Consider the following 23,078-nt stretch of genomic DNA (forward strand, 5'->3'; position numbering starts at 1 on the left):
GGTTAAAAATCACCATACTTGGATTAACTGGGAGAAAAGAGCCCCTGGAGATAACCTTGTCCAGATTGAACCAGTTGACTTTAATCATTTTTGAATGGCCCACAGACCTTTTCACATCCATTTTGAAAGAATCTACTGTTTTAACCCACTAAACCACATCAAAGTGGTTGCTATGAAAAATATCTTCGTTTTAAAAGTTGGTTTTAAATGATCTTAACGCATTTATTTGAGCGCAGGACCCTATTTCACGACAATACAAAGTGAATAAAACCATACTGTGTCGTTATTTAAGTTCCTCCTCACCTGCCCAACCATCAGCTGGGAATGAAATCTGTCCTGGTTAACTTGACTTGGTGAGAATAGTGTGTGTGTGTTTGTATGCCAGTGCAACCCGAGGCATTATCTGATTTCCACCCAGTGACCTACTTCATAGATTATTTATTGAATTTCGGGAAGAAAGGGCATTAGAAGAGAATCCTACTTTGAATTCATTAATTATTGTGTTAATGAGTTTGAAATACATGAAACACTGCAAAATAAAAAGTGTCAATCTTTACTCTTAATATGCTGCATGGATGTCGGCAGAAAAAACTGAAAACACCCATATATTCCCACTTGGTAACCATGACACTCGATATCTATAAATATGAAATTAAACATCTGATTTGATCTAGTGTAACACAGGTGTAACATCAAACATGAGTCCTGAGATCATGATCTGGATTTGGGAGTTTTCCCACACATCCAGCTTCATTAGTTGTTTAAACGATTCGGCATTGAACGCAGCATTGCGAGTGGTGCGTTTGTTTAACCTTCGAATTCCGCGCTTCCAACCCTTCTGCTCCACACTCCAGTTCACCCCCCTCATCCGCTCTACGCCGGATCTCTCAGCGAGCGCACCCCGTCACGTCCGTGTCTCATAACCTATTCTCATAACACACGTGAAGGACAAACAGGTCCCCGCTGCTCTGTCCCGTCTCTGACTTCCATGTAGATGTTTGAACTGTGTGTCCACGTGTAGCATGTCCGTCAGCCAGGATGCTTCGTCAGAATAAAACACTCAAGTATGTCCTCAGCCTGGTTCCGGGTAGACGTCGCCTCGGGACGTACAGGTTCCTCCCCATCTTCTTCTGCATCGGAGGAGTCATGGAGTGGATCATGATCAACGTGAGGATCGGAAGAGAAACTTTCTGTGAGTGAAACCTGAAACAAACTGTTCGACGGTGAAGCCCGTAACCAGGTATCCAGCTAGCATGGTGTTAGCATGTTAGCCTCTGTTTACCTGTCCACTGTCTGTTCACAGGCTGATAAAAACACGTGTCAAGTTTCTCACCTGACTCGTATCTAGTACGTTCAGCCCCGCCATGTTGGATCAAATGTTACATGTCTGCCAAGCTGCTCATCTTCACTTCACATGTTTAAGCTAATGTTGCTAATGTTGCCATGTTCTACAGTGAAGCTGTAGCCCCCCCCCCCCCCCATATACAATACATAAAAACAATAATACAATAATAAAAACCATGAAATTAATTGTTAACCACCTTTCTATATTTGACACATCACTCACATAGAGTTTCTCAGTCTTCTGTCTGAGTAAACTCAACATATTTGAGTATCACAACAAGTAATTGTTTCATTTTATTCACTAATTGATCGATTAGTTGATAAAATGACAGTTCACCTATGACTAAATTCTGCTCCCTGTGGTCTTTAACATCAAACTACCTGTGTATTAATTATTTTATATAAAATGAGACAAGAGACATGAGTTTTATTGAATACAATATTATACGGAAGACTAGATTCTGACATAGGTCAGTTGGATATCCAGCCTTTGTCTAGAATAATCTTGTATCTTAGTTTATGTGCAGGGTCTTTTTAATATATTTTCTAGCCTGCAGTAGATTTTCTTCTTTGTATGACTGTGAAACAGGTTAATAAATGTTTTATTGTTATTAATCTTTGTGGTATCAAATAGTCTTAAAGAGTATCGAATTGAACCAGGTGAATGTGCAGAAAAGCTGCTATGTCGAACAGGTCGTAGGTGAGAATTTGTGTCATTGAAGATTTTGAAAGAGAGAAAATAAGATATAACATGAATATAAAGATCTCAGATTTTGGAGAGAGTTACAGTACTTTGATCCTGAAACACTGAGAAACTATAAAATGTCAGATGTTGAGGAAAACTGTCATCGCAGCTTTCTCCGAGCCCAAACTGACATCTTCTTTGGCTCATTAAATCATACAAAGCCTGAAGAAATGGTCATATAAATAGAAAAGCAGGAGATGTTAAATACATATCACATATTGTTGCATTCATTTAAGCATATTGTAATGTTTTACTACTTCTGTTAAGTTTTGTACTATGGCTGCGGATTAAACATTTTCTTTTTAAATGTACTGGAGTACAAGTAAAACATATAGCAGTATAAAAAGTAAATGCCCAAGTATATGTTACTCAAATGTAGTATTTAAGAACAGTAATTGAGTTAATGTACCTTCACGTCCTCTAGATCACTTTGTTGACATTCTATGCCTGCAGTTATACCTGCAGACAGTAGATTTACCAAAGTCACTCAAAAGACTGAAAAGAAAGAGAACCCTTGTTTTTTTCTTCTCTCACTGACTGAACCAACATTACATTTTTCCAGATGTGCTCAAACCGGCCTTTTCTGTTATAAAAGAAAAGAAAGAAACAACCCTGCACACTCTATCCTGTTTTAGGTCATATAGGGATACAGAGAAATGTTTATCTCTGCAGAAAGCAGCCTCCTATATCTTGTTCCATTTCTCAGCTTCGCTCATTTTTCATAGAACATTTGACATGTGACAGTAGGAGAAAGCACAAATGGAACAGAAAAAAAATGGCAATGGAATTTGGTACTGACTTTTTTTCATGGCAGTTTGAATTTTCATATGTTGAACAAATTTAACTGACTCAGGGCCGTTGGAACGAGCCTTGACAGAGATAAAAGCGCCCTGGAACTGGCTGATCTATGAAATACAGTCATTATGAGTGTTTTAATTACATTTTTTCCTTTTGTGAGAAGCCAGAACAGAACAGCGCTGGAAAAAATTGGTCTCTTTTGCCCTTTGGCTTATTCAGGGCACCTGAACAAAACCGAAAAGAACAGAACCACTGTTCATTTTATTATTAACATCTGTATATTTGAGTGGAGGAAACATTCAGATCCTTTACTTGAGTACAAATACTGTTTTTAATTTTCAGACTTTTCTTCAATCTTCAGTGGATTATATTCGGATGGAAGAATCTCTATTTGTTTATATCTGTTAAAAACTTTGAATTTATAAGAAAATGAAAAGCTAGCAAGAGGTAGGAAACCATGTTTTGATTCTTCAACACTGTTTTTATTTTATAATAGTTTTTAATCTTAAAAGTAAATAGTAACTGAAACTGTCGAACATGTAATATTTCTCTTGGAAATGTAGTGGAATTTGAAAGTAGCATAAAATGGAAATACTCAAGTACCAGAATGTCAAAACTGTAAATTGTATTTGAGTAAATGTTCAACACATTTCCTAGTCTGATTAGTCAACAAGACACAGATGTCACACATAAGCCACTCACAGTGTAGTCTCAGTAGTTTCACCACATGTATGTCTCTTTTTTAAATCTATATAACACACCTCTTCATTTCAACCTCTTACATTTTTTTTTTGTTTGCCAGACGATGTCTACCGAAGAAAACAATCAGAACGGGAGTACCAGCAGAAGATAGCAGATGGACTGATAGTTGTCAATGAGCCAGCAACCAAGTGAACGACAGTCGGATTTGAAGTGGACTAAAAGGACATATACTTGGACTCTGGTTTATTAAAACAACCGTGTGACAGTTAGAAGCTGTGAAAAAGAGGCTCATGGAAAAATCTCTTTCAACATGCAGCTTTTATTGTTTATAGAAACAGCAACACAAAAAAAACGAAATCCTAACAAACGTCTCATTTATTCATAACAACCGACACCTAGGTCCCAGTATTGGTTTGACAGTGAATTTCTGAAAATGTTGCATAGCACCTGCCAAGACAGAACCATCTCAGCCTAATTGACAAAAGGAAAAGCCACAAAAGGAGCCAATATTTTGTTTTTTTCATCTTGGATGATTTTGCACAGATGTGTTTTATACTGGCAGAAAACACTGATGAGAAACAAAAACACAAGCTCTGTCTTCCCCTCTGTTCAATATTTATGTCATTTCTGTTCTAAAAAAGTTGCATCATCTTGAAGTGTATTGTAAATTTGAGTATATAAAATGTAACTTAAGAACAGTATTTTGTTCATGGTAATCTTTCTAAATGTCCATCTGCATCAGTTTACATAGATCCACCTCCCCCGACCCCTCTAAGGTTTACCTCTGTAAAAAAACATGCTTTGGTCATTTCAGTTCCATCCGAGAGGAAGGTACTGCAGACAGATGAAGCTGTTGGGGTGATGCGACAGCTTCAGCGGGTTCCCGTCCAGTCTCACCTGGTCCAAGTTGTGGCGGATGTAGTGACTGGTGTTACCTTTGCAGAATGTGTCGTCTGTTATTGTTGAGATCTTGTTGTTCTGCAGGAGATCAATCCAAGGATACAAAATTAGGGCTCCACTGAAGGAAGAAAAAAATATGATTTGCTGCAGATGGACTTACGTGGAGGTGCACAACATGAAGAGACTCTGGAAGTTGGGGCACTGCTGTCAGTTCATTGTTTCCAAGGTAAAGATATGCCAATCTGGTGAGTTTCTGCAACAACAAAAAGACAGAGTGTCTTAGATCAGGCCACTTCAATAATTATCCAAAGTGCAAAATGTCTTACTTTAGCAAGAGATGATTTAAATGGCTCACTTACTTTAAAAGCTGTTGCCTTTACACCCTGGGTTCTAAGCTTGTTGAAGTTGGCATTAAATGACACTAGCATGTTGGGAAGTATTGGAAGCTTGGTGAGTCTATTGTCTGTGAGAGTGAGCTCCTCAAGATTGACAAGTTTGGAAAAAGCTCCATCTTCTATGTCAGCGATGAGATTCCCACTTAGTTCAATTACTTTTAATGTGGCTGAAAAAAACAAAACAAAGGACAGAGTGCTTACAAGATGAAATTCACAGAGGGAAATTTTGTTGAATATTTGAATGACTTTTATTTACCCATGTCTGCAAAGTCTCGATTGCGAATTTTTGTGATTTTGTTGAAGCGTGCGTAGAGATACGCTGTTTCCTTTGGCAGTGCTGGGACAGATGACATTTCAGGAGAAACATCCTCGCAGTAAACAGATCCAATCAGGCAAACACACAGTAGACACGTCGGCAACTCTGAAAAGATCACATTTTTTATTTCAAATCACATTGTCTTCACCATTTTTTTTGTATTTCTTCTTTGAATAAGTTGATTAATTGGTCTCAGCGATGTGACTGGGCAGCTGAAACGCTCCACTCACAGTGAAGCAGAGGACACTTGATCGGCCCCATTATTACATAATAGCTACATCTGCAAAAATGTGGGAGAATGCCTCAGTAAGTGTTGCATAAGCTGCTTTGAAACTATTGTTGAAAACTATCAGTTGAAACAAAACTTACCATCAGCTTTTGGACCTGCTGGGTCAGTGTCTGAGTCCTGAGGGAAGGCATAGTCAGGCTGGGTCATAATGTCTCTCTGCAAAAAGAAAGAACACTTATGCATTTCATCCATCCGCTAATTCAGTGTCTAAACCCAAGAAGATATTTTTTTACCTTAGGTTTTCTTGCTTCCATGTATTCATCTTGTGCTGCAGAAGACAGTATCCATGGGATCATAACAGATGTGAAAATTAAAGTCCTTAATTGCATCATGGTGTCTTGGAGGGAGAAGAGAGCGCTGTCTTCTAGACTGAGTTCTGAGGTACATGTGAGCAGGAAAATTTTCCATCCAGTTTTTATTAAGCTGCCAGTGAGAAAAGGAAACAGACTTTAACTCAATACATGCTGCGTTTGTCTCCCTCTCAGTGGTTACAATGACACTTCAGACTGTAATGCTGTATTTTTTTTCTTTCACAGCAAACACAGTAAAACATATGGAGCACAGAGTTATGATTAAATACTGGTTGAGGGAAATCACCAAGTAAACATAAAGAAAGCTGTTTTTAAATTTTACCGTCAGTGACAAAATAATGTTTTTACTGGAAAAACAGAGGGCGCAGGTTCAGGTTACTGGTACAAAAGGAATTGCCAAAGCAAGCACTGAACTGGAGAGCAAACTATTTTGAATTAGTCTGTTTTTCAACTTAATACTTCATGTCACATAACGTATTAAGTTAAAATGCGCTGTCCTTTCAGGAGATGGCTCACTTTCCGATGAAGGAACAGATATTTATAGGCTGATGGAATCTTTTTATTTTAAAAGTCTATTAATTATGTTTCCACTGTGCAGTTTCTGAATGTGTTTCAAGAACATTTGTCATTGCTTAAATACAATGTTTATTTGACACTTCAAGCAGCTGGACAGAGAATTTCTTGAACAAAAAAAATCATATAACACAGTTTTGTTAGTTAAACTACCAAAAGTGCAAATGGTCTTTTTCCTATTGCAGGCATGAGTTAACATAATATGGGAGGTGTCCACATGACTCACCTGGAAAACACACTAGCTTTAAAGCAGACCATAAAAGCTACTCTGCATGCAGAGAAAGGCCAGTTTAGGCCACTCACTGAGATCATGGCTGTTTTTTGCATAACAATAAACCAATCAGGTGGCCATGTCCTGTCCCCTTTAAAACCAGATGGTAGATTGTTATCATAATGGTGGATTTGCCAGCTGAAGAGAGAACGAGTGTGTGTGTGTAATAAACAGTTAAGCTCATGTTACTGTCTTGATAACCCAACTTTAAAATAATAGTAGAATATGGTGTTGTTGACTTCAGACCAGATGAAAAGGTGCAATTGCTTTCTATCTTGTCGAGATAGAGATGCACTAACAATGCTCCTGACCACATCTCGTTTTAAGACCACCATGCCAATGGGAGCTCAGATGAGCATAACTGCATTTGCTGGACAGGAACATGTCAACTGCATTGTGTTTTGTCCTGCATGTGATATCAGGCTGTATGTGTTATTATCAAAATATTGATGCTCGATTGTACAATTATGACAACACTCCAGTGAAATGATTTTTTTCTTAATGTTAATATACTGAGGGTAACTGGTAAAAGAATGCAGCAGTGTCCTTGTGCAAAAGAAAACTGAAGCCCTGCAAGCTCCAGAGAAGCTGTTCACCTTGGCCTTTAACCTTGATGTGCAGGATGGAAGGCAAAGGCAGCGTTATACATAAACATGGATACAGCATAACGCATTATTACAGCATCATTATTTAGCCGTAATCAGAAAATCAATTCAACTGTGATTAAATAGCAATTTATTTATTCAAATGAACCATTATAAGTCTCCTTATATGTTTAAACGTGTACAAATGGCCCCAGTGTGGAAGCTGAAATACAGAAGATGTTTACCCACAGCTATCTTTTAAAAACATCTGAGTGATGAATGAACACATCCCCTCATTGTGTGCTTTCACTGTAGGAGAATCCACAGAGCTCAGTCTGTTCAAAACTATACATCTGTGATTATAACATACAACTGTAACACAACCCATCTGAGTTGGATGAAAATAAAGTGAGGATCTTCACTCGTGCAAAAATCCCCTCCTCCGTGCTGAGCTGCCGTGGAGAGACATTAAAAACGGGCTTTTATAAACGTGCTGCAGTGTCCCGGTAAAAGCCGAGTGGATTTGTAGACACACGGTGTTTGTGCAGAGCTGCGATCGTCGTGTTGTTTCAGATGTGAGCTGGGGGCAGATGTGCGGTGAGAGAAGAGGAAACAGAAGTGCCAGTGTAACGGAAGTGGTACTGCCCTGAACGAGACGCTGACCTAACGGAGGACGGAGGCTGAATCGTCCACAGAGAGGAGAATAAAAGCAGGAGCAAAAAAAAGAAGAAAAGTCGTCAATATTGTGAGTATAACGACCCCGCGGGCACGTAGAGCGATTTTTCATCCGTGGCTCCGTGGCGGAGGAGCCATTTCATCGCGTCCGGTTGAATCCCGAACGCGAAGCCATCACGCTAGCGGAGCAGGCTAGCTTGATTTGTGAAAGGCTGGCCGTGTTAGCCTGCTGCTTCGCTTTAGCATCGGCTGCTAGCTTAGCGCTGGGATTCCATGACACTTTGTTCTGACGGGCTCGGCAGGCTGGGCGGGCCGCAGTGCAGCTCCCGAAAATGAATTAAACGCGACATTAATGCACCGCAGCGCCATATTTCCCCTTCGTGGGATTACTAACAGCAACATGCGCTCATTGCCTTCACCCCAACCGTGTTTTTTTGATGGAAAGGCCGTCCTTGCTTGTGCTGGCCTAGCTAACCACCGTTACCGTTAGGTAGCGGCGACCATACAGCAGACGACGGTGGCTAGAGAGCCGCTAGCTCCGTATTCATGAACACAACAGCTTAGCTCCAGTAAATATGTCCAACCCTGTTATGTCGTGAAGATAAAACACGAATAAAACCAGGGATGCATCATATCGGTCATATTTAATGTAACCGATGCTAACATCGCTGAGCTAAATGTCACCCCAGCATCAGGGGAGGGCATTAAAATCTGACCCGGGAAAGGCTCCGTCTGGTGCAGCAAGTGTCGGCTGAGACGGCGCTGAAAGAGCCAGTGTTCAATAATACAGTATAACAGGTGTAAACAGTGATCAGGGAACTGGATTCTGCCACATGACGATCAAATATCTCAATAAATAATAATATTAAGGAGACAGGATTTGAGAGCCATAACTAGCTAGCAGCTAACCTTAGCTAGTGATGTGTATGGTTGACCCACTTGCCAATGGGCCCGGTTCGCAGTGCCTCACTTTCCATTGAATCCTGTGGTGTCTCCCATTTAAAGACGTGGTTTAAAGCAAAAATAAAATCAGTTTATAACACACTTGGGAATTTGTAAAGGTGTAATGAATGTATAATGTAAATTCCGATCCTTGTCTGTTGATTTACTACATGCATACATACCACACACTGCAAACATGACTTCTAATGCTGTGTTTTCTTTCATCCAGTCTAGAAGATGGACAAGAGTGATCTGGTGCAGAAGGCCAAGCTTGCTGAGCAGGCTGAGCGCTATGATGACATGGCTGCAGCCATGAAGTCGGTGACAGAGCAAGGTGGGGATCTGTCAAACGAGGATCGCAACCTTCTCTCTGTTGCCTACAAGAATGTGGTAGGAGCACGCCGCTCATCCTGGCGCGTCATCTCCAGCATTGAGCAGAAGACCGAGGGCAATGACAAAAAACAGCAGATGGCACGCGAATACCGGGAGAAGATTGAAACTGAGCTGCAGGAAATCTGCCACGATGTGCTCGTAAGGGTTTCTAATTTCTTAGGTGTTTGAAAGCAGTCTAGTTCATATATTTATGATCACAGTACACCTGTGATATTAATATGTCTGAATATCACTTAACTGAAAAAAAAATGTATGTTACTTTCAGGGCCTACTGGACAACTTCCTTATTGCCAACGCCTCTTCTGCTGAAAGCAAGGTGTTCTACCTGAAAATGAAAGGCGACTATTATAGATACTTGTCTGAGGTTGCATCTGGTGATACTAAGAAGGGTAAGTGAAGACATAATCTATATGAGGTTTATGCTTCAATATAATTATGATTATTTTTGTTAACAATTATGTGTACCGTGACATTTCTTTCAGTTTTTTCATTGCATCTTTTTTGTATTTTGCATGAAACCCTTATAAAATGTATTGGAAATAATGACTTTGATTTTTTGTTGATGTTTTTCTGCCCACAGATACAGTGGACAATTCCCAGCAGGCCTACCAGCAAGCTTTTGACATTAGCAAGGGGGAGATGCAGCCAACACACCCTATTAGGCTTGGTCTGGCCCTCAACTTCTCAGTCTTCTTCTATGAAATCCTCAACAACCCAGACAAGGCCTGCAGCTTGGCTAAGACGGTATGAAGCTGTAAATCATCACTAATTACCAACAATATTTCATGACTTGGATAAAATGGACAATGATTTTGAGCATTGATTCTCAAACAGTTTACAGGATGCTGCCAGATGATACAAGTTTGAATAACAGGTTGAGTGTTTCAATTTCAGGCATTTGATGAAGCCATTGCTGAACTTGACACTTTGAACGAGGATTCCTACAAAGACAGCACCCTGATCATGCAACTACTAAGGGACAACCTGACCGTGAGTTTTAAAACTTCATGCTTTTTAAAACCTCTCTATCCTGATGTGTTTATTCAAAGCAAATCATAACGTTGTCCTCTCTCTGTTCCTAGCTGTGGACATCAGAAAACCAGGCAGATGAGGGAGAGACTGGAGATGGGGAAAACTAATGGAATTGCACTGTTAATCCACCTACACTCTTATCTTAAACACAGACAGCTTATATACATCCCCCTCCACTCCATCAGCCCCTCCCACTTCTGTATGACAAGCAGCCTGAATTGCTCCTGACCAACTAGTTTACCCCTCTCAGTTCACTGTGAGGTGACAGGGTGATTTTCAGTTGTTAGCAGATTCAGTCACTTTGTGGAAACATGTTGTATTGATTAGTGAGTCCATGTTGCTGTTGTTTTTGTCGGCTTCGTGTGTAAGTCTGTATGTAGTGAATGAGCGAGTGTGAAAGGATGCGAACGATCGTGCGTATGGTCTAGGGGGGAGGGGGGGTGTTGTGAATTCTAATCGTCCTTCCAAATTCCTTTGTCCCAGCTAGTTTGTTGTGCATTTCTCATCCCTTTTTTTGTTACTTTTCTTATTTGTGATTCCTCATGATATTTACAGGTTTTATTGTATGGTAATTGAACTGGCAGTTGATTTCCACCAAACACTGTGATGGTAGGCGTTCCATTTGCTTCACAACCCCCCAAAAACAGTTTTGTGTTTGAATTTCCAGACACACGTACAATCCTGTATTCAACTAACTGCAATTCTGCTGTGGGCTCATACAGAAAGGAGGCAGGCTGTATTGTGACACTGACATCTTGGTGTAATGCTTCTTGATCTTGTTCACAACTTTCACACTTTCAAAGTTCGAAGGTCCCTTAAATTTTCATGTTAGATTTGTTCAGACATAAGACATTCCACATAATTAGGCTTCTAAAAAGGCAGTGCTCCTTTTTATGTTTTTTTATTTAATTTTTTAAAACTAAGTACAGATTGTCATTGTAGTTTCACTGTTCAGGTGCTGCTTGATCTCAGTACAATGAAAGATGTTTGTGCGTAAATGTGGTTTCATGTATTTTGCAGGATTGACTATCATCTGTATGTAAAACCTAAAGTAACCTTTTTATTGATGTTAATTGAAAATGTCTTACCACACTGTATCAACCCTGCTTGCAAAATATTCCTCTTAAAGCGGTTGCTTTATCCCAAAAAAATTGTTGTGCCTGGCTTTCTCTTGCAGCCTCTATTTTCATTAGGTGTCAGCATCTGCTTGTTGTTTAAAGAAATCACAAAAGAGAATGAGTTAGACTAGACTAGCTTTTTAACTGGTTGACGTCAACCTCATTTTCTTTTTAAACCAGGTGCATCACTCTGCTGTTAAAGGTAGTCGGTGTGAACAATCACCTCAAAAATCAGGTTTCACATTTTGATGGTGCAATTTGGAAAGAAGCTCAGTGTCACAATACCATTTATCACCACTACATTCCACCTATTGTAGTTGAAGACACCATTCCACATTATAGCTGACAGTCTCTTTACTCTGACAATGCTCCAATAAATTGAAATAATGTTCTGTTGGGAAAAAAAAAAGTCAATTCATTATTATGCTTGACGAAAATGCAGTTAGTGAATGTGGAACGAAGCCTGTCTGTATATCAGGTATCTACTTGCTTTGTTTTTACTGACAAGTCTTATGGCTAAAAATTTGCTTCTGTAACAGTCTATTACCCAGTGCACACACGTGGTTGTGAAAATTTTAGATTAGTTCTGAAAAGCAATGATGACATGGAGATAAACAATGGTTGGTGTAATTCTAGCTTTGTGTTTATGTATCTTTAAAACCATTCTAGTTTCACTCTACATGTAAGAAATAGGAAAAGTGTCAAAGACCATTCAGTGAAATAAAGTTTCGTTTAAGATAACAGGGGAAATTACGTCTGCATTTTTATTCACAAGGAACATTTGATTAAAAGTGGTTCACTCCTCGATAACAAGATCAATAAACTCACAAAGGAAAGTTCAAACAAACTGGAAGTTCTGGCACTGCGAGAACTAGTTTTCATCGCGGAGTGACACGTAAATCAATCTGCCCCCTCACAGTTGGTTTGAAACGTGGATGCGCGGAGGGGCGCGGCTGCAGGTGTTCCACGGTCATAATTGACAAACCTCCGGCCCATGTGGAAGTGAAGCTGCGGCTCTGAGACTCAAACTGCTCCAAAGACTTTCTCTCCATTATTTCAGAACTGTAAGTAACGTTCACCCACATTCACGTTTACACTTTGGTGAGCCAGTGTGTCTGGAATCCAGCCGCTTCACGTGATTGTCGACGAGCGATGACTGATATGGATTTAAAACCAACTTTAGCTCGCGCTCGTTAGCTGTTTTAGGCAACTGGCAAATTAGCGTCTTTCGTAGTTTCTTTTTTTTTTTTTTTTTAGCTAACTTGCGCTAGCGTGATGCTAATTAAAGCTACAAGAGCAGTTAAGATCAGATGGGATCGACTTTACTGATCCAACTTTGGGGAAATTCACTTATTTCACCAGCAGATTGTGAAAATGTGATTGAAGAGATGACATCAAGTAAAAAAACACATTTAACAGAAACAATACATAGAACGTGTACTTGTATGTGCACCTTTCACAACTGACGGAATATTATGGACAGAGGAACGTACTTGAATATCACAGGATGTTGAATACTGTATTTATGCACTTTGTTGAAGAACATAGTAATATGAATCTGCATAGAGACAGACATCAGTACATAGCCAGTTACGGTGTAAGATATATGAGAGATTGTATAGAAATTATATACAAAATATATGAGTCTTTGTTATTGGAATCAATGAGTGTCAACTAAGTATATATAAGTACTCATTAATATAAGGACACTTTCAAGAATGTGTAAAACTCTTTCACAAATTCTCCGGTTCCAGTTTTTCAATCGTTACCATCTCTTGATATTGTTGATAGTGTTTGATTGTATACTAAACATTTAAATGTTCAGACTTTGAGACATGAAGACTTTTTGAGATGTGAACTTTGGGAGACTGATGGGAATGTATCGCCATTTATTGAAATTCAATTTACAAAATGATTAATTGATTTAAAAAAGGACTGGCAGATAATGAGATAATAAGAATAGTTGTTGGTTGCTTCCTTTATTCTCAAGCATGTTTTTAGTTTCACTGTTACCTCAGAAACAATCTTCTATCAACAACATATAAATAAAAGCTAAATGCTATGCCTATAACTGTTTTTCTTATCCATTGAACTAGCTGTTACCCAAGATGAACAGCAGTGGACCAGCATATCCCCTCGCCTCTTTGTATGTTGGGGACTTGCACCCGGATGTTACAGAGGCCATGCTCTACCAGAAATTTTCTCCTGCTGGACCCATCATGTCCATTCGTGTGTGCCGAGACATCATCACCCGCAGATCTCTGGGATATGCCTACATAAACTTCCAGCAGCCAGCTGATGGTAAAGTAGCTGTTTAAGCCAAATCCACTTTAAGCAGTAAAACTTTATGCCTTTTTATAACTGGAATGAGTGTATAAGTGTTGCACTTATACACTCAGTGGGTACTGGTCATTTTGTGTTTTCTGGCCTAATATTAATTCACTGAGCACTTTATTAGAAACATGTAACTAATACCACGTGGGACTTCACTGTTAGCTCTCAAAAAATCCTAAATTCTTCAATCCACCAACTGCTGGAAACATTCCTTTGAGATTCTGGTCCATGGTCTACCACATCCCAAAGGTTATCTTTTTTATTTAGAAGGGGTTGACTGGGGGTACACTAGACACATTTTCATGATACAAAAAACAGTTTGAGACATGGTGCATCATCTTGCTGGAAGTTGCTGTTAGAAGATGGTTAATTATAATAATGAAGTGATGCACATGGTCAGCAACAATTCTAAAATCGACTGCGGCATTCAAAACATGATTGATTGTTATTAAGAGAACATTCCCCACACTGTGGCCACTAGCACCAGCCTGGACTGTTTACACAGCAGGGGTCCATGGATTTTTACCATTGATGCCAAATTCACTTGACCCAAATCATCTGTATGCATCAGCAGAAACCGAGACGCATCAGACCAGGTTATGTTTTTCCAATTTAACTGTCCAGGTTTTGGTGACCCTCTGCCCACTGCAGCCTTAGATATGTTCTCAGCTGAAGGAGTGAAACCTCACATAGTTTTCTCAGCCTTAAGGTTCAACTTGTTGGGCTGTCTGAAATGTTTTTCTGCTCACCAGTTTTAAAGAGATACTTGGTCTTTAAATCAAACCAGTCTGGCGTTCTCCTCTGACCTCATCAACACAGCCTCTCTGTCCGCAGAACTGCTGATCACAAGATCATTTTTTTGGGGTGCATATAAACCCGGTTGCTCTTTCTTTTCATCTGGGCAACTTTTTTAAAACAATCATTCAGCTTCGCTACTGTTGTACAGCGACACCATTTCAGACAACAGAGACTGATGAAGAAGAAGGCTCGTAGAACATGCATCAGTCAAGGACATTAAAGTTTTTCTTAAACAGGGACTGCTGAAGATCTTTGCAGAATAGTTATTTATTTGTGCTACAACATTTAGACATTGAGTTTAAATTTGCATTATTACATAATTCAGAAAAACATAAGGCTATTGAATGTGGATTGGTACGTGGTTCCTTCCAGACAAGAAATTAAACATGGTTATAATATATATAGTTTCTCATTAAAAGGGGTGTATGGTACTAAGATGTTTTTCTAATTTTTCTTTTAGCGGAGTGTGCCCTGGATACAATGAACTATGACGTTATCAAGGGTCGGCCAATCCGGATAATGTGGTCTCAGCGTGACCCAGGACTCAGGAAGTCCGGTGTGGGCAACATCTTTATCAAGAACATGGATGAGTCTATTGACAACAAGGCACTGTATGACACCTTCTCAGCCTTTGGCAATATTTTGTCCTGCAAGGTAAGTGCCTACTGTTGCTTGGCTATCGTCTGTGTGCAGTGATGTAACAATGAAATGTGTATGTCAGTGTAGAGTCTGTGTGGCTTTAGTCTTTTAGACTAAAAATGTATTTACAAAAATGATCAACATTGACATTTATGTTGATCAGTAAATCCAAATAAGTGCAGTGAGACTTTTTTCAGAAATAATATCTTACCATTTCATTTAATTATAATTTGATTGTAATGTTTAATTTGTACAAGAGTTTTGTAAAACAATAAATTGACTATTACTTTCAGAGAAAAGCAACACCACTGGATTATCACCCAGCTCTGTAAAATGCTCATGGTTCAAAACTCAAATGCACGTTTGATTTTTCTAAAGCTGGGAATATTTTTTGTTTTTGTAGGTTGTTTGTGATGAAAATGGATCAAAAGGTTACGGCTTTGTTCACTTTGAAACTCACGAGGCTGCAAACCGGGCCATTGAAACAATGAATGGGATGCTGCTGAACGATAGGAAAGTGTGAGTCAACAAAATACTTTGGTTTGACCTGTTTTTCAATGGCTTCTAATGTAAGTTGAGGCAAAGAGTAGCACAGAACATGTATTTAACTATATGAACTGATATGAATGCTGATCATATCTCAGAACTTTTCTGTGTGTTTTGCTCAGTCAAAAGAAAGGTAGTCGTCAGTTGGAAGCTGGCATTGTGAAACCAACGGTCAATTTCCTGGGACAAAAAAGTCAGTTGACTAGGTCAGTGAATAGGTAGGATCTTTGCAAAACATTGCACAAAGCATAATCATCAGAAATATAGATACAGATTTTCTATTCATAATAGAAAGAGAAACAAAGCATTCTTGTCCTTAAATGTTATTGTGTCCCAACAATATGTATTTTTAACTTATGTCTTAGTTGTGTTGCTGCTGTGTTGCTGAAAACTGACTGTCCAGGGTGATTGTGATGCTGTGTGCTAAAGCAGAGACAAATTTCCATACTCTTCACAATCAGTGACTAACTTATTCTTTTATCCTTTCAATTATTGTCCCGTGGTTCATGGGATTGATTCTGTCCACAGGTTTGTTGGCCACTTCAAGTCTCGTAAGGAGAGAGAGGTTGAGTTTGGCACCAAAGCTATGAAGTTCACCAACGTCTACATCAAGAACTTTGGTGAAGACTATAGTGACGAGAAATTCAAGGGAGTCTTCTCTGCATTTGGTAAAAATCCTGTTATTTGTTGTTCCTATTTAGATGCATCGTCTTGATCAGCTAATAGTGAATTTCCATACATTTCGCTCTTAGGGAGGACTCTGAGTGTGCGGGTGATGAAGGACGAGAGGGGGCGTTCACGAGGATTTGGTTTTGTTAACTATGCAAACCACGAAGATGCTCGGAAGGTAGTGTGCCGAGTGTCTGTGTCCACTTATAGTAGATACCTACCAACCAGTCAATTATAGAGACATTTATACTGGACCTGTAGTGTTGGTTTCTTTTTTAATAGCTTTATATGCTCTAAGAACTATGTGCTAGAAATACAATCACTGTATTCACAAAATCAGATTTCTGATCTATCATTGCTCTCCTATAACATGGTCAGACTCTTCAATGCACTGTTGGGGAAACCAAAATCAATCGATCTAGCAGAATTAAAGGCAATAGAGTCCATAGTGAATCTCACCTCTAAATTGACAACCCCAGAGAAATATCTTACCAAATAATATATATATGATGGTTATGCAACTGTCTCTCTTCTCTCTTCCCCTTTTTTCTCTGCTCACTGGTTCAAGAGGTTTCTTCCAGTTAATGACGGAGATTTAAGATTTTCATTGCCAACATGTACGCTGTATCTGTTGTGCAGATGACAAATAAAACCTTTGAACCTTTTGAACCTTTACTCTCTCCACAGTCGCCACTGTGCTGCTCATTGTGGGAGCTGTTGGGTTTTTCTATAATTTTTAAGGTCTTGACCTGCTATGTAAAGTACCTTGAGATAAGGTATATTATGATTCGGTACTATACAAAACAAATTAATTGAATATATATTTGTTTTTTATTTTCGAAGTTGTGGGCTAAAGCCTCAACTTATCAGATTTCCTACAGCTCTATCAAATGCCACAAAAGGCCATTTTATACCTTATACCAATACTTGAATTTGCAGTTGTACTCTCCAATAGTTTTTTTCTGAACCATGTCTTTTGCCCAGTATTCATGATTTGATTCTTTCTTTCTTCTCTGTCTGACTTTTCCTGCTCACACCTCTGATGTCGACCATCCTGATTTATCTCCTGGCCATTTGTTTTGGGCAGATCGGACATGCTAGGGTTGGTCAAGGTCCTGATGATGGTGGTACAACTCCATGTGCTGCTATAAAACCAAACACAAGAGACTAGAAAACTATGTAGAGCCGAGCTAAGTCTCGTCATAAAATGTGTGATGTGCTTTAAATTGCAGCAAAGGTAAATGTAACATTGATGCTCTTCTCGGTTTCACAGGCTGTTGATGAAATGAATGGAAAGGAGCTCAATGGAAAAACCATCTATGTTGGGCGGGCTCAGAAGCGCCTGGAACGCCAGGGAGAGCTCAAACGCAAGTTTGACCAGATCAAGCAGGACCGCATCCAGCGCTACCAGGTACTGCTGAATTGTTTAAAAATGGAAATTGTCATTTGCTAACTATGTTTATGGTGTTACAACTCTGAAGAGTTGGGATATTAGAAGGAAAGTAAAGGTTCAGTGATGTTCACAATAGAGGCCTCAGTTGTTTGTTTTACATAAACCAGGCAAGTTCAGCTGACTGCATATGTTCTTTTACAACAAGGCTCTGTTAACAGTTACATTTTTTTTAAAGTGAGTCAATTGTACAAGATCAAACATTGCAATTTCCTTAAAATTAAATGGAAGAAGTCACTGTGTCATCAAAGAACAACTGACTTCATCAGTAGAATATTATCTCCAATATGAAGGTAAGAGGTAAATGGTAAATAAATCTGCTTGACAAACAAAATTGTCAGGAAGAACAAATGTTATATTGTCATACTCGTCTCCAGGGGGTGAATCTGTATGTGAAGAACCTGAATGATACCATAGATGACGAGAGGCTGCGGAAGGAGTTTGCCCCTTATGGCATCATCACCAGTGCCAAGGTATTGTTGTGTGTGCGTGTGTGTTCATTGCAAAATTCTCATTGCAAAAACATTTAACCATTAAAACAGCACATTTACATAGCAAAGTTTGATCACCAATCCGTCTGGGTTTTCACAAATAATCATTAAATGACACAAACAAGTCTCTTAAAAATAACCTGGTGAGCACAACGGAGATAAATTTACATCTTTGTTGGTTCTTTAGTGTCAATTATCTGAATTATCTCTGACCTTCAGCTTCTTTGTTTCTTGCAGGTGATGACAGACGGTTCGCAGAGCAAGGGCTTTGGTTTCGTCTGTTTCTCTTCACCTGAGGAAGCAACAAAAGCTGTCACTGAAATGAACGGAAGAATTGTTGCAACCAAGCCGCTGTATGTGGCTCTGGCTCAGCGGAGGGAGGAGCGTAAAGCAATCCTCACCAACAAGTACATGCAGAGACTCGCCACCCTGAGGACCATGCAAAGTCCCATCATCGACTCATACCACCAGACCGGATACTACATGACTGTACCACAGGTACGGGTGTTTGAGCAGTGACAGAGGAGAGGGAGTTTTATTGTAATGAGCCGTTCCTCATTGGAAAGCCGTCCTAATCAGTGTTTGTACATTTTTGAAAATGTTCGTCGACCGAATGTCAGCTTGTTGAAATAATATATTTCATTGCAGTGCTAAATGTCATCTCTCAATTTACATTTTTGCAGATGAAATAGAATTAAAAGAAATAAGGACTGTAGAAGTAGGGGTGCTGAGGTAGCTGCAGCACTCCCTACTGGCATGAGTTCTAACCACGAGGGAGAAAAGTTGTCATTGATTCAATTCTCAGTTATTATTTCCCTGCAGCCTTTTCTTTTTCCTGAGACCTTTTCAACTTGCCCACACTCCTTGAAGCCACTTAGCATCCTCCTGCCCTTCTCTTTGTATGCAGTGTGTTTTCAGTTGAATTTGTTTAGTTCTGTCCAAAGACACAAATATTCATTGTGGTTTAGAGATTGAGCTGGATTTTGATGCCATGCATTCTAAATTGATTCTTATCTTGTAGCCTCCTACTCGCTCCTTCTATAACCACAACGTTGTCAGCAACATGAGGCCAGTACCTCGCTGGACAGGACAACCACCGAGACCACAGGGTGAGTGGACAGTTTGTGTTGTGTTCACATAGATACATCTCTATATAAAGTGTATATGTATATATAAATATTGTCCATGTTTTTAGGCCCGTACTCAACCCAGTTTGTTGGTAATTCTGTTCCTCGACGTGGATCACCGACCATTGCTACAGTCAGACAAGCTTCCACCCAGGCTCCACGTGTTGTCAGTTCTTCACAGAAGACAAGTTAGTACCTGGATTAAAAGTGTTATTCCTCTAAAATGTGTCATTATGTCGCTGGTGGTTTGTGACACATGTAATGTCTATCTTTAGATAACATTGGGACCCAGACTGTAGGAGGACGCACAGACACGGCCGGTGTGATCAGAAACAACCAGTACAAGTACTCGTCTGTTGTGAGGAGCCCTCAGCAGATCATCACTGTACCTGCACCGATGACAAGACTACAGGTCAGTAGTATAAACACTGACCTGTTCAGGAACAGTAGACCTGATGGGGACCAAAGCCTGGTCCTCATGAGGCAGAACATCGTTTCTGAGGTCCGGGTTAAGGTTAGGGACAGGGTCCACAATGAATGGAAGTCATTTCAGTGTTCTAACAAGGATAGCTGATGTATGTGTGTTAACTACATGGATTGGTTTGCATGCACCTAATTATCAGTGCATGTAAAAACATACACTGGGCAATTGAATTTGTTTATTCTGTCCATAAAAGAGTAAAAGGGGTCATACAGAATCCAGTCGACATTTCTTAAACTTGGACATTTCAGTTTAAGAATGATGCAAATCATAAAGATTTTAAATTATCCATCACAAAAATAACATACCTCAAATGAAACCATATGCCAATAATATTTAATGACTGTACCGTATGAATACTAACTGAAAACTAATTTTCTTTTTTTAACAAAGTGTGATTTGTACCAGGTTATTCCTGCCCCAGTGATGGAGCCACCCTTGCATGTTCCAGGCCATGAGCCGCTCACCGCCTCGATGCTGGCTGCAGCTCAACCAATGGATCAGAAACAGCTCCTTGGTCTGCCATTATTCAATTCTACATCTTTTAAGAAATAATGTATGTGGATTGAAGCGACTGATGCATTGAGGTTGCTGCTCGTCTTTGCTGTGACACACAGGTGAGCGATTGTATCCAATGATCCATGCCCTTCACCACAGCTTGGCTGGGAAGATTACAGGGATGCTACTGGAGATCGACAACTCAGAGCTGCTGCACATGCTGGAGTCGCCCGAGTCTTTGCACTCCAAGGTACAATCATGGTAATTTCTACTGTCTAGTTGATGTCCTGCTATGTGACCATTGTAGCTGTTAGTGTTGAGAAACTCAAGATGAGCCAGGTCTTCTCTTTATTGAATGTGATACAATGAATGGTGTAATTAAAAGAATCTACACATGAACAGTTCTCTGCTATTTCTTAGAATATTACTCACATTGATGCTGATTGCAGGAGGTTGGCAGGAGTTGCTCAGTGGCATCTCCAGACCAGAGAGAGATGGAGAGTGTGGTGGAGGTGGAGGACCATGATTGGGCCTCAACCGTATCTCCCATAATCCCCAATTTATCTCCATTGTTTTTCCACACTTTTTTGTGCAGGTGGATGAGGCGATCGCAGTCCTACAGGCTCACCAGGCGAAGGAATGCTCTACTAAGAAGTGAAGAGCCAGTACAGGTCAGCGACTTCTCAGCTGTGGATGAATCATTAGCTCACATGTAATATTTAACCTTTACTATGCTATTGTGTGCGAGGTACACAAGATGCTCCATTTAATTTCTGCACATGGCAAGACTGTCTCCTTGGAGCACTGTGGTCAAGTCAGCCAAGTGCACCCATAGTCTCGCCTTTATGGTAAATGCAAGGAAACGACCCAGAGAATTCAGGGTTAGTGACCCTGGTGGTGATGTTTAGTCTGGCAGAAAGGATGAAAGCATAAAGCAGTAAACATGACAAAAAGAAACCTGTGAGTTTACTATTCCATTGATTATTTGCTATGAAAGATGATTCTGAACAGCAGACTTCAGGATAACTCAAGACTACTTACAGTTGATTTATTCCTCTTTAGAATATATATGAAGATAATGTGTTTTAATAGCACCTGAGGTACATTGAAAACACTAGATCAATTGGAATTAACGAGGCTTTTGTTGTTGCTGTGGAAAACTTATTAGACGTATAAGCTCCACGATCACTAATGGTTTTGCAAGTATCTGCAAAGATGCACGACATGATAGCACCCCACCTCCTCCGTGTTAGTGTATAGGATGGGTTTCTGTCATTTTAGGTAGTTCTTATGATACTGTATGATCAAGGGTTTATTATGTTCAATAAGTTTGGTTTTAATTATTTGATGCAGTGATCAGGGTAAAACATCATGATTGACAGATTGATTGGCTCCACACAACGATCACTACTGCAAAATGACAGCACCCATTACTTGAATATGGTTTTATTTTCATCATCCTTTTTGCCAGACTCCATTGTTCCTGGGTACTTTTACTGTAATGCATTCTGTAATCTGGCGTGAAATGCATTTAAATGTAACGCTCCCAACACTGTTGAGGACTTCAGCTGTACTTGAAACGTTCAGTTTGATAGTTCAGAGAGAATCCTGCACACATTTCTTAATATCAGACAATATGACTTGAAAAGACTTAACCATGTCATTTTTTCCAGATTACAACGACTGAGGAAACAGAATCAGTAAAATTGTAAAAAAAAAAAAAGAAAAAAAAAAAAAAAAAGGAAAGAAAATAAATTGTTATAAGACTAAAGAGCAATTTTGTTGTTGCTATATCTTTTGTTGTAAGATAAAGTTTACAGAATATGCATTACACCTGTGTTGTGTCATTTGTTTAACACAAAAGGGTTAATGGTGCAGTTCATCCACTTCAGGTATGTACATTTCCAGAACAACCCGTTAGTATTCCTCTTGCAAAACATCGTTTGACCACAAATGTTTTTGTGCCACTTGTCCAATTTTGTTTTCTAGTGCTATTTGAAGCCGTAATATGCTCACTACTACCACCATGAGGCCTGTTGGTGCATTGTCTCGTCAGCTAGTATGAGCTAAGAAATATCCAGTTATATTCTATTGTATTTTTATTGTATCCAAATACTGGACTGCTATGACGACCCTTTCTTTGGGGATGAATAATGTAATCTATCTTATATGGATACTGAGAACCAATTTCAATGTTTTTCTGCCACGGGGCAATAAGTGAGGTCATTCAAACCCAGTCTAGAACAAACCAGAGGGTGACACGCTTTTTTGGAAGTGTTACGAGGAAGATAAACTGGTTCAACTTTATTTTTAAGATAATTAAAATCCCTGCAAACAAAATGGTGAACTGAAAGAAAAGAATGAAACTAACTGGCTTGTGCTAATGTTGGCAGCCATGAAGTCTTGTTTAGTTTGAACGCTGCAGGACATGCAATCCAGACTGATCTGTTCATTGTCTGTTTGCTGCAGAGTTTGTATTGAGTTATTTTCATCAAGCTTGTTTTAGGTTCATGAATGACATTTAAGTCTAATATCTGAGAAGTTTATCAAATCACAGGACATGCGGTCAGTCTCATGACTGAAAAATGAGTATGAGTGCTTTCTTCTGACCAGTGGAGTGACATCTGGTTTGTTTTTATGACTTATGGTTAAAGGTG

The 23,078-nt window shown here is 39.5% G+C and overlaps 4 protein-coding genes across 10 annotated transcripts; 3 read left to right on the forward strand and 1 right to left on the reverse strand.

The window, feature by feature from the left end:
- The first annotated feature begins 895 nt into the window (after positions 1-895).
- Positions 896-4,287, forward strand: LOC109635139 (ubiquinol-cytochrome c reductase complex assembly factor 5). Its single transcript, XM_020096086.2, has 2 exons — positions 896-1,192; positions 3,690-4,287. The coding sequence occupies exons 1-2, from the start codon at positions 1,039-1,041 to the stop codon at positions 3,779-3,781; spliced, it is 246 nt and encodes an 81-aa protein (XP_019951645.1). The 5' UTR covers positions 896-1,038; the 3' UTR covers positions 3,782-4,287.
- Positions 3,889-7,673, reverse strand: ognb (osteoglycin, paralog b). Its single transcript, XM_020096084.2, has 6 exons — positions 5,723-7,673; positions 5,570-5,645; positions 5,141-5,305; positions 4,849-5,051; positions 4,650-4,742; positions 3,889-4,567 (listed from the first exon to the last, which is right to left on the reverse strand). The coding sequence occupies exons 1-6, from the start codon at positions 5,819-5,821 to the stop codon at positions 4,400-4,402; spliced, it is 804 nt and encodes a 267-aa protein (XP_019951643.1). The 5' UTR covers positions 5,822-7,673; the 3' UTR covers positions 3,889-4,399.
- Positions 7,674-7,830: 157 nt separating this feature from the next.
- LOC109635138 (14-3-3 protein beta/alpha-1-like) lies at positions 7,831-12,129 on the forward strand. The gene is made up of 6 exons (XM_020096085.2): positions 7,831-7,973; positions 9,075-9,376; positions 9,504-9,627; positions 9,819-9,982; positions 10,133-10,228; positions 10,321-12,129. The coding sequence occupies exons 2-6, from the start codon at positions 9,083-9,085 to the stop codon at positions 10,375-10,377; spliced, it is 735 nt and encodes a 244-aa protein (XP_019951644.1). The 5' UTR covers positions 7,831-7,973; positions 9,075-9,082; the 3' UTR covers positions 10,378-12,129.
- Positions 12,130-12,314: 185 nt separating this feature from the next.
- LOC109635136 (embryonic polyadenylate-binding protein-like) lies at positions 12,315-22,252 on the forward strand. Of its 7 annotated transcripts, none has more exons than XM_069525888.1 (17): positions 12,315-12,452; positions 13,485-13,689; positions 14,981-15,174; positions 15,563-15,678; positions 15,828-15,923; positions 16,234-16,373; positions 16,458-16,552; positions 17,648-17,785; positions 18,202-18,297; positions 18,553-18,813; positions 19,337-19,424; positions 19,511-19,630; positions 19,718-19,854; positions 20,317-20,440; positions 20,541-20,682; positions 21,017-21,092; positions 22,095-22,252. In XM_069525888.1, exons 2-17 carry the CDS (start codon positions 13,497-13,499, stop codon positions 22,131-22,133), a joined length of 2,055 nt encoding a protein of 684 aa, XP_069381989.1. In that variant the 5' UTR covers positions 12,315-12,452; positions 13,485-13,496; the 3' UTR covers positions 22,134-22,252. The 7 variants fall into 7 exon arrangements, with proteins under 7 accessions (XP_069381989.1, XP_069381992.1, XP_069381991.1 ...); XM_069525891.1 differs by having other exon boundaries at positions 20,541-20,671; XM_069525890.1 differs by having other exon boundaries at positions 20,332-20,440.
- The last annotated feature ends 826 nt before the right edge of the window (positions 22,253-23,078 follow it).

Source organism: Paralichthys olivaceus, chromosome 6 (genome assembly GCF_024713975.1).
Source record: "Paralichthys olivaceus isolate ysfri-2021 chromosome 6, ASM2471397v2, whole genome shotgun sequence".
Lineage (NCBI taxonomy): Eukaryota > Metazoa > Chordata > Actinopteri > Pleuronectiformes > Paralichthyidae > Paralichthys > Paralichthys olivaceus.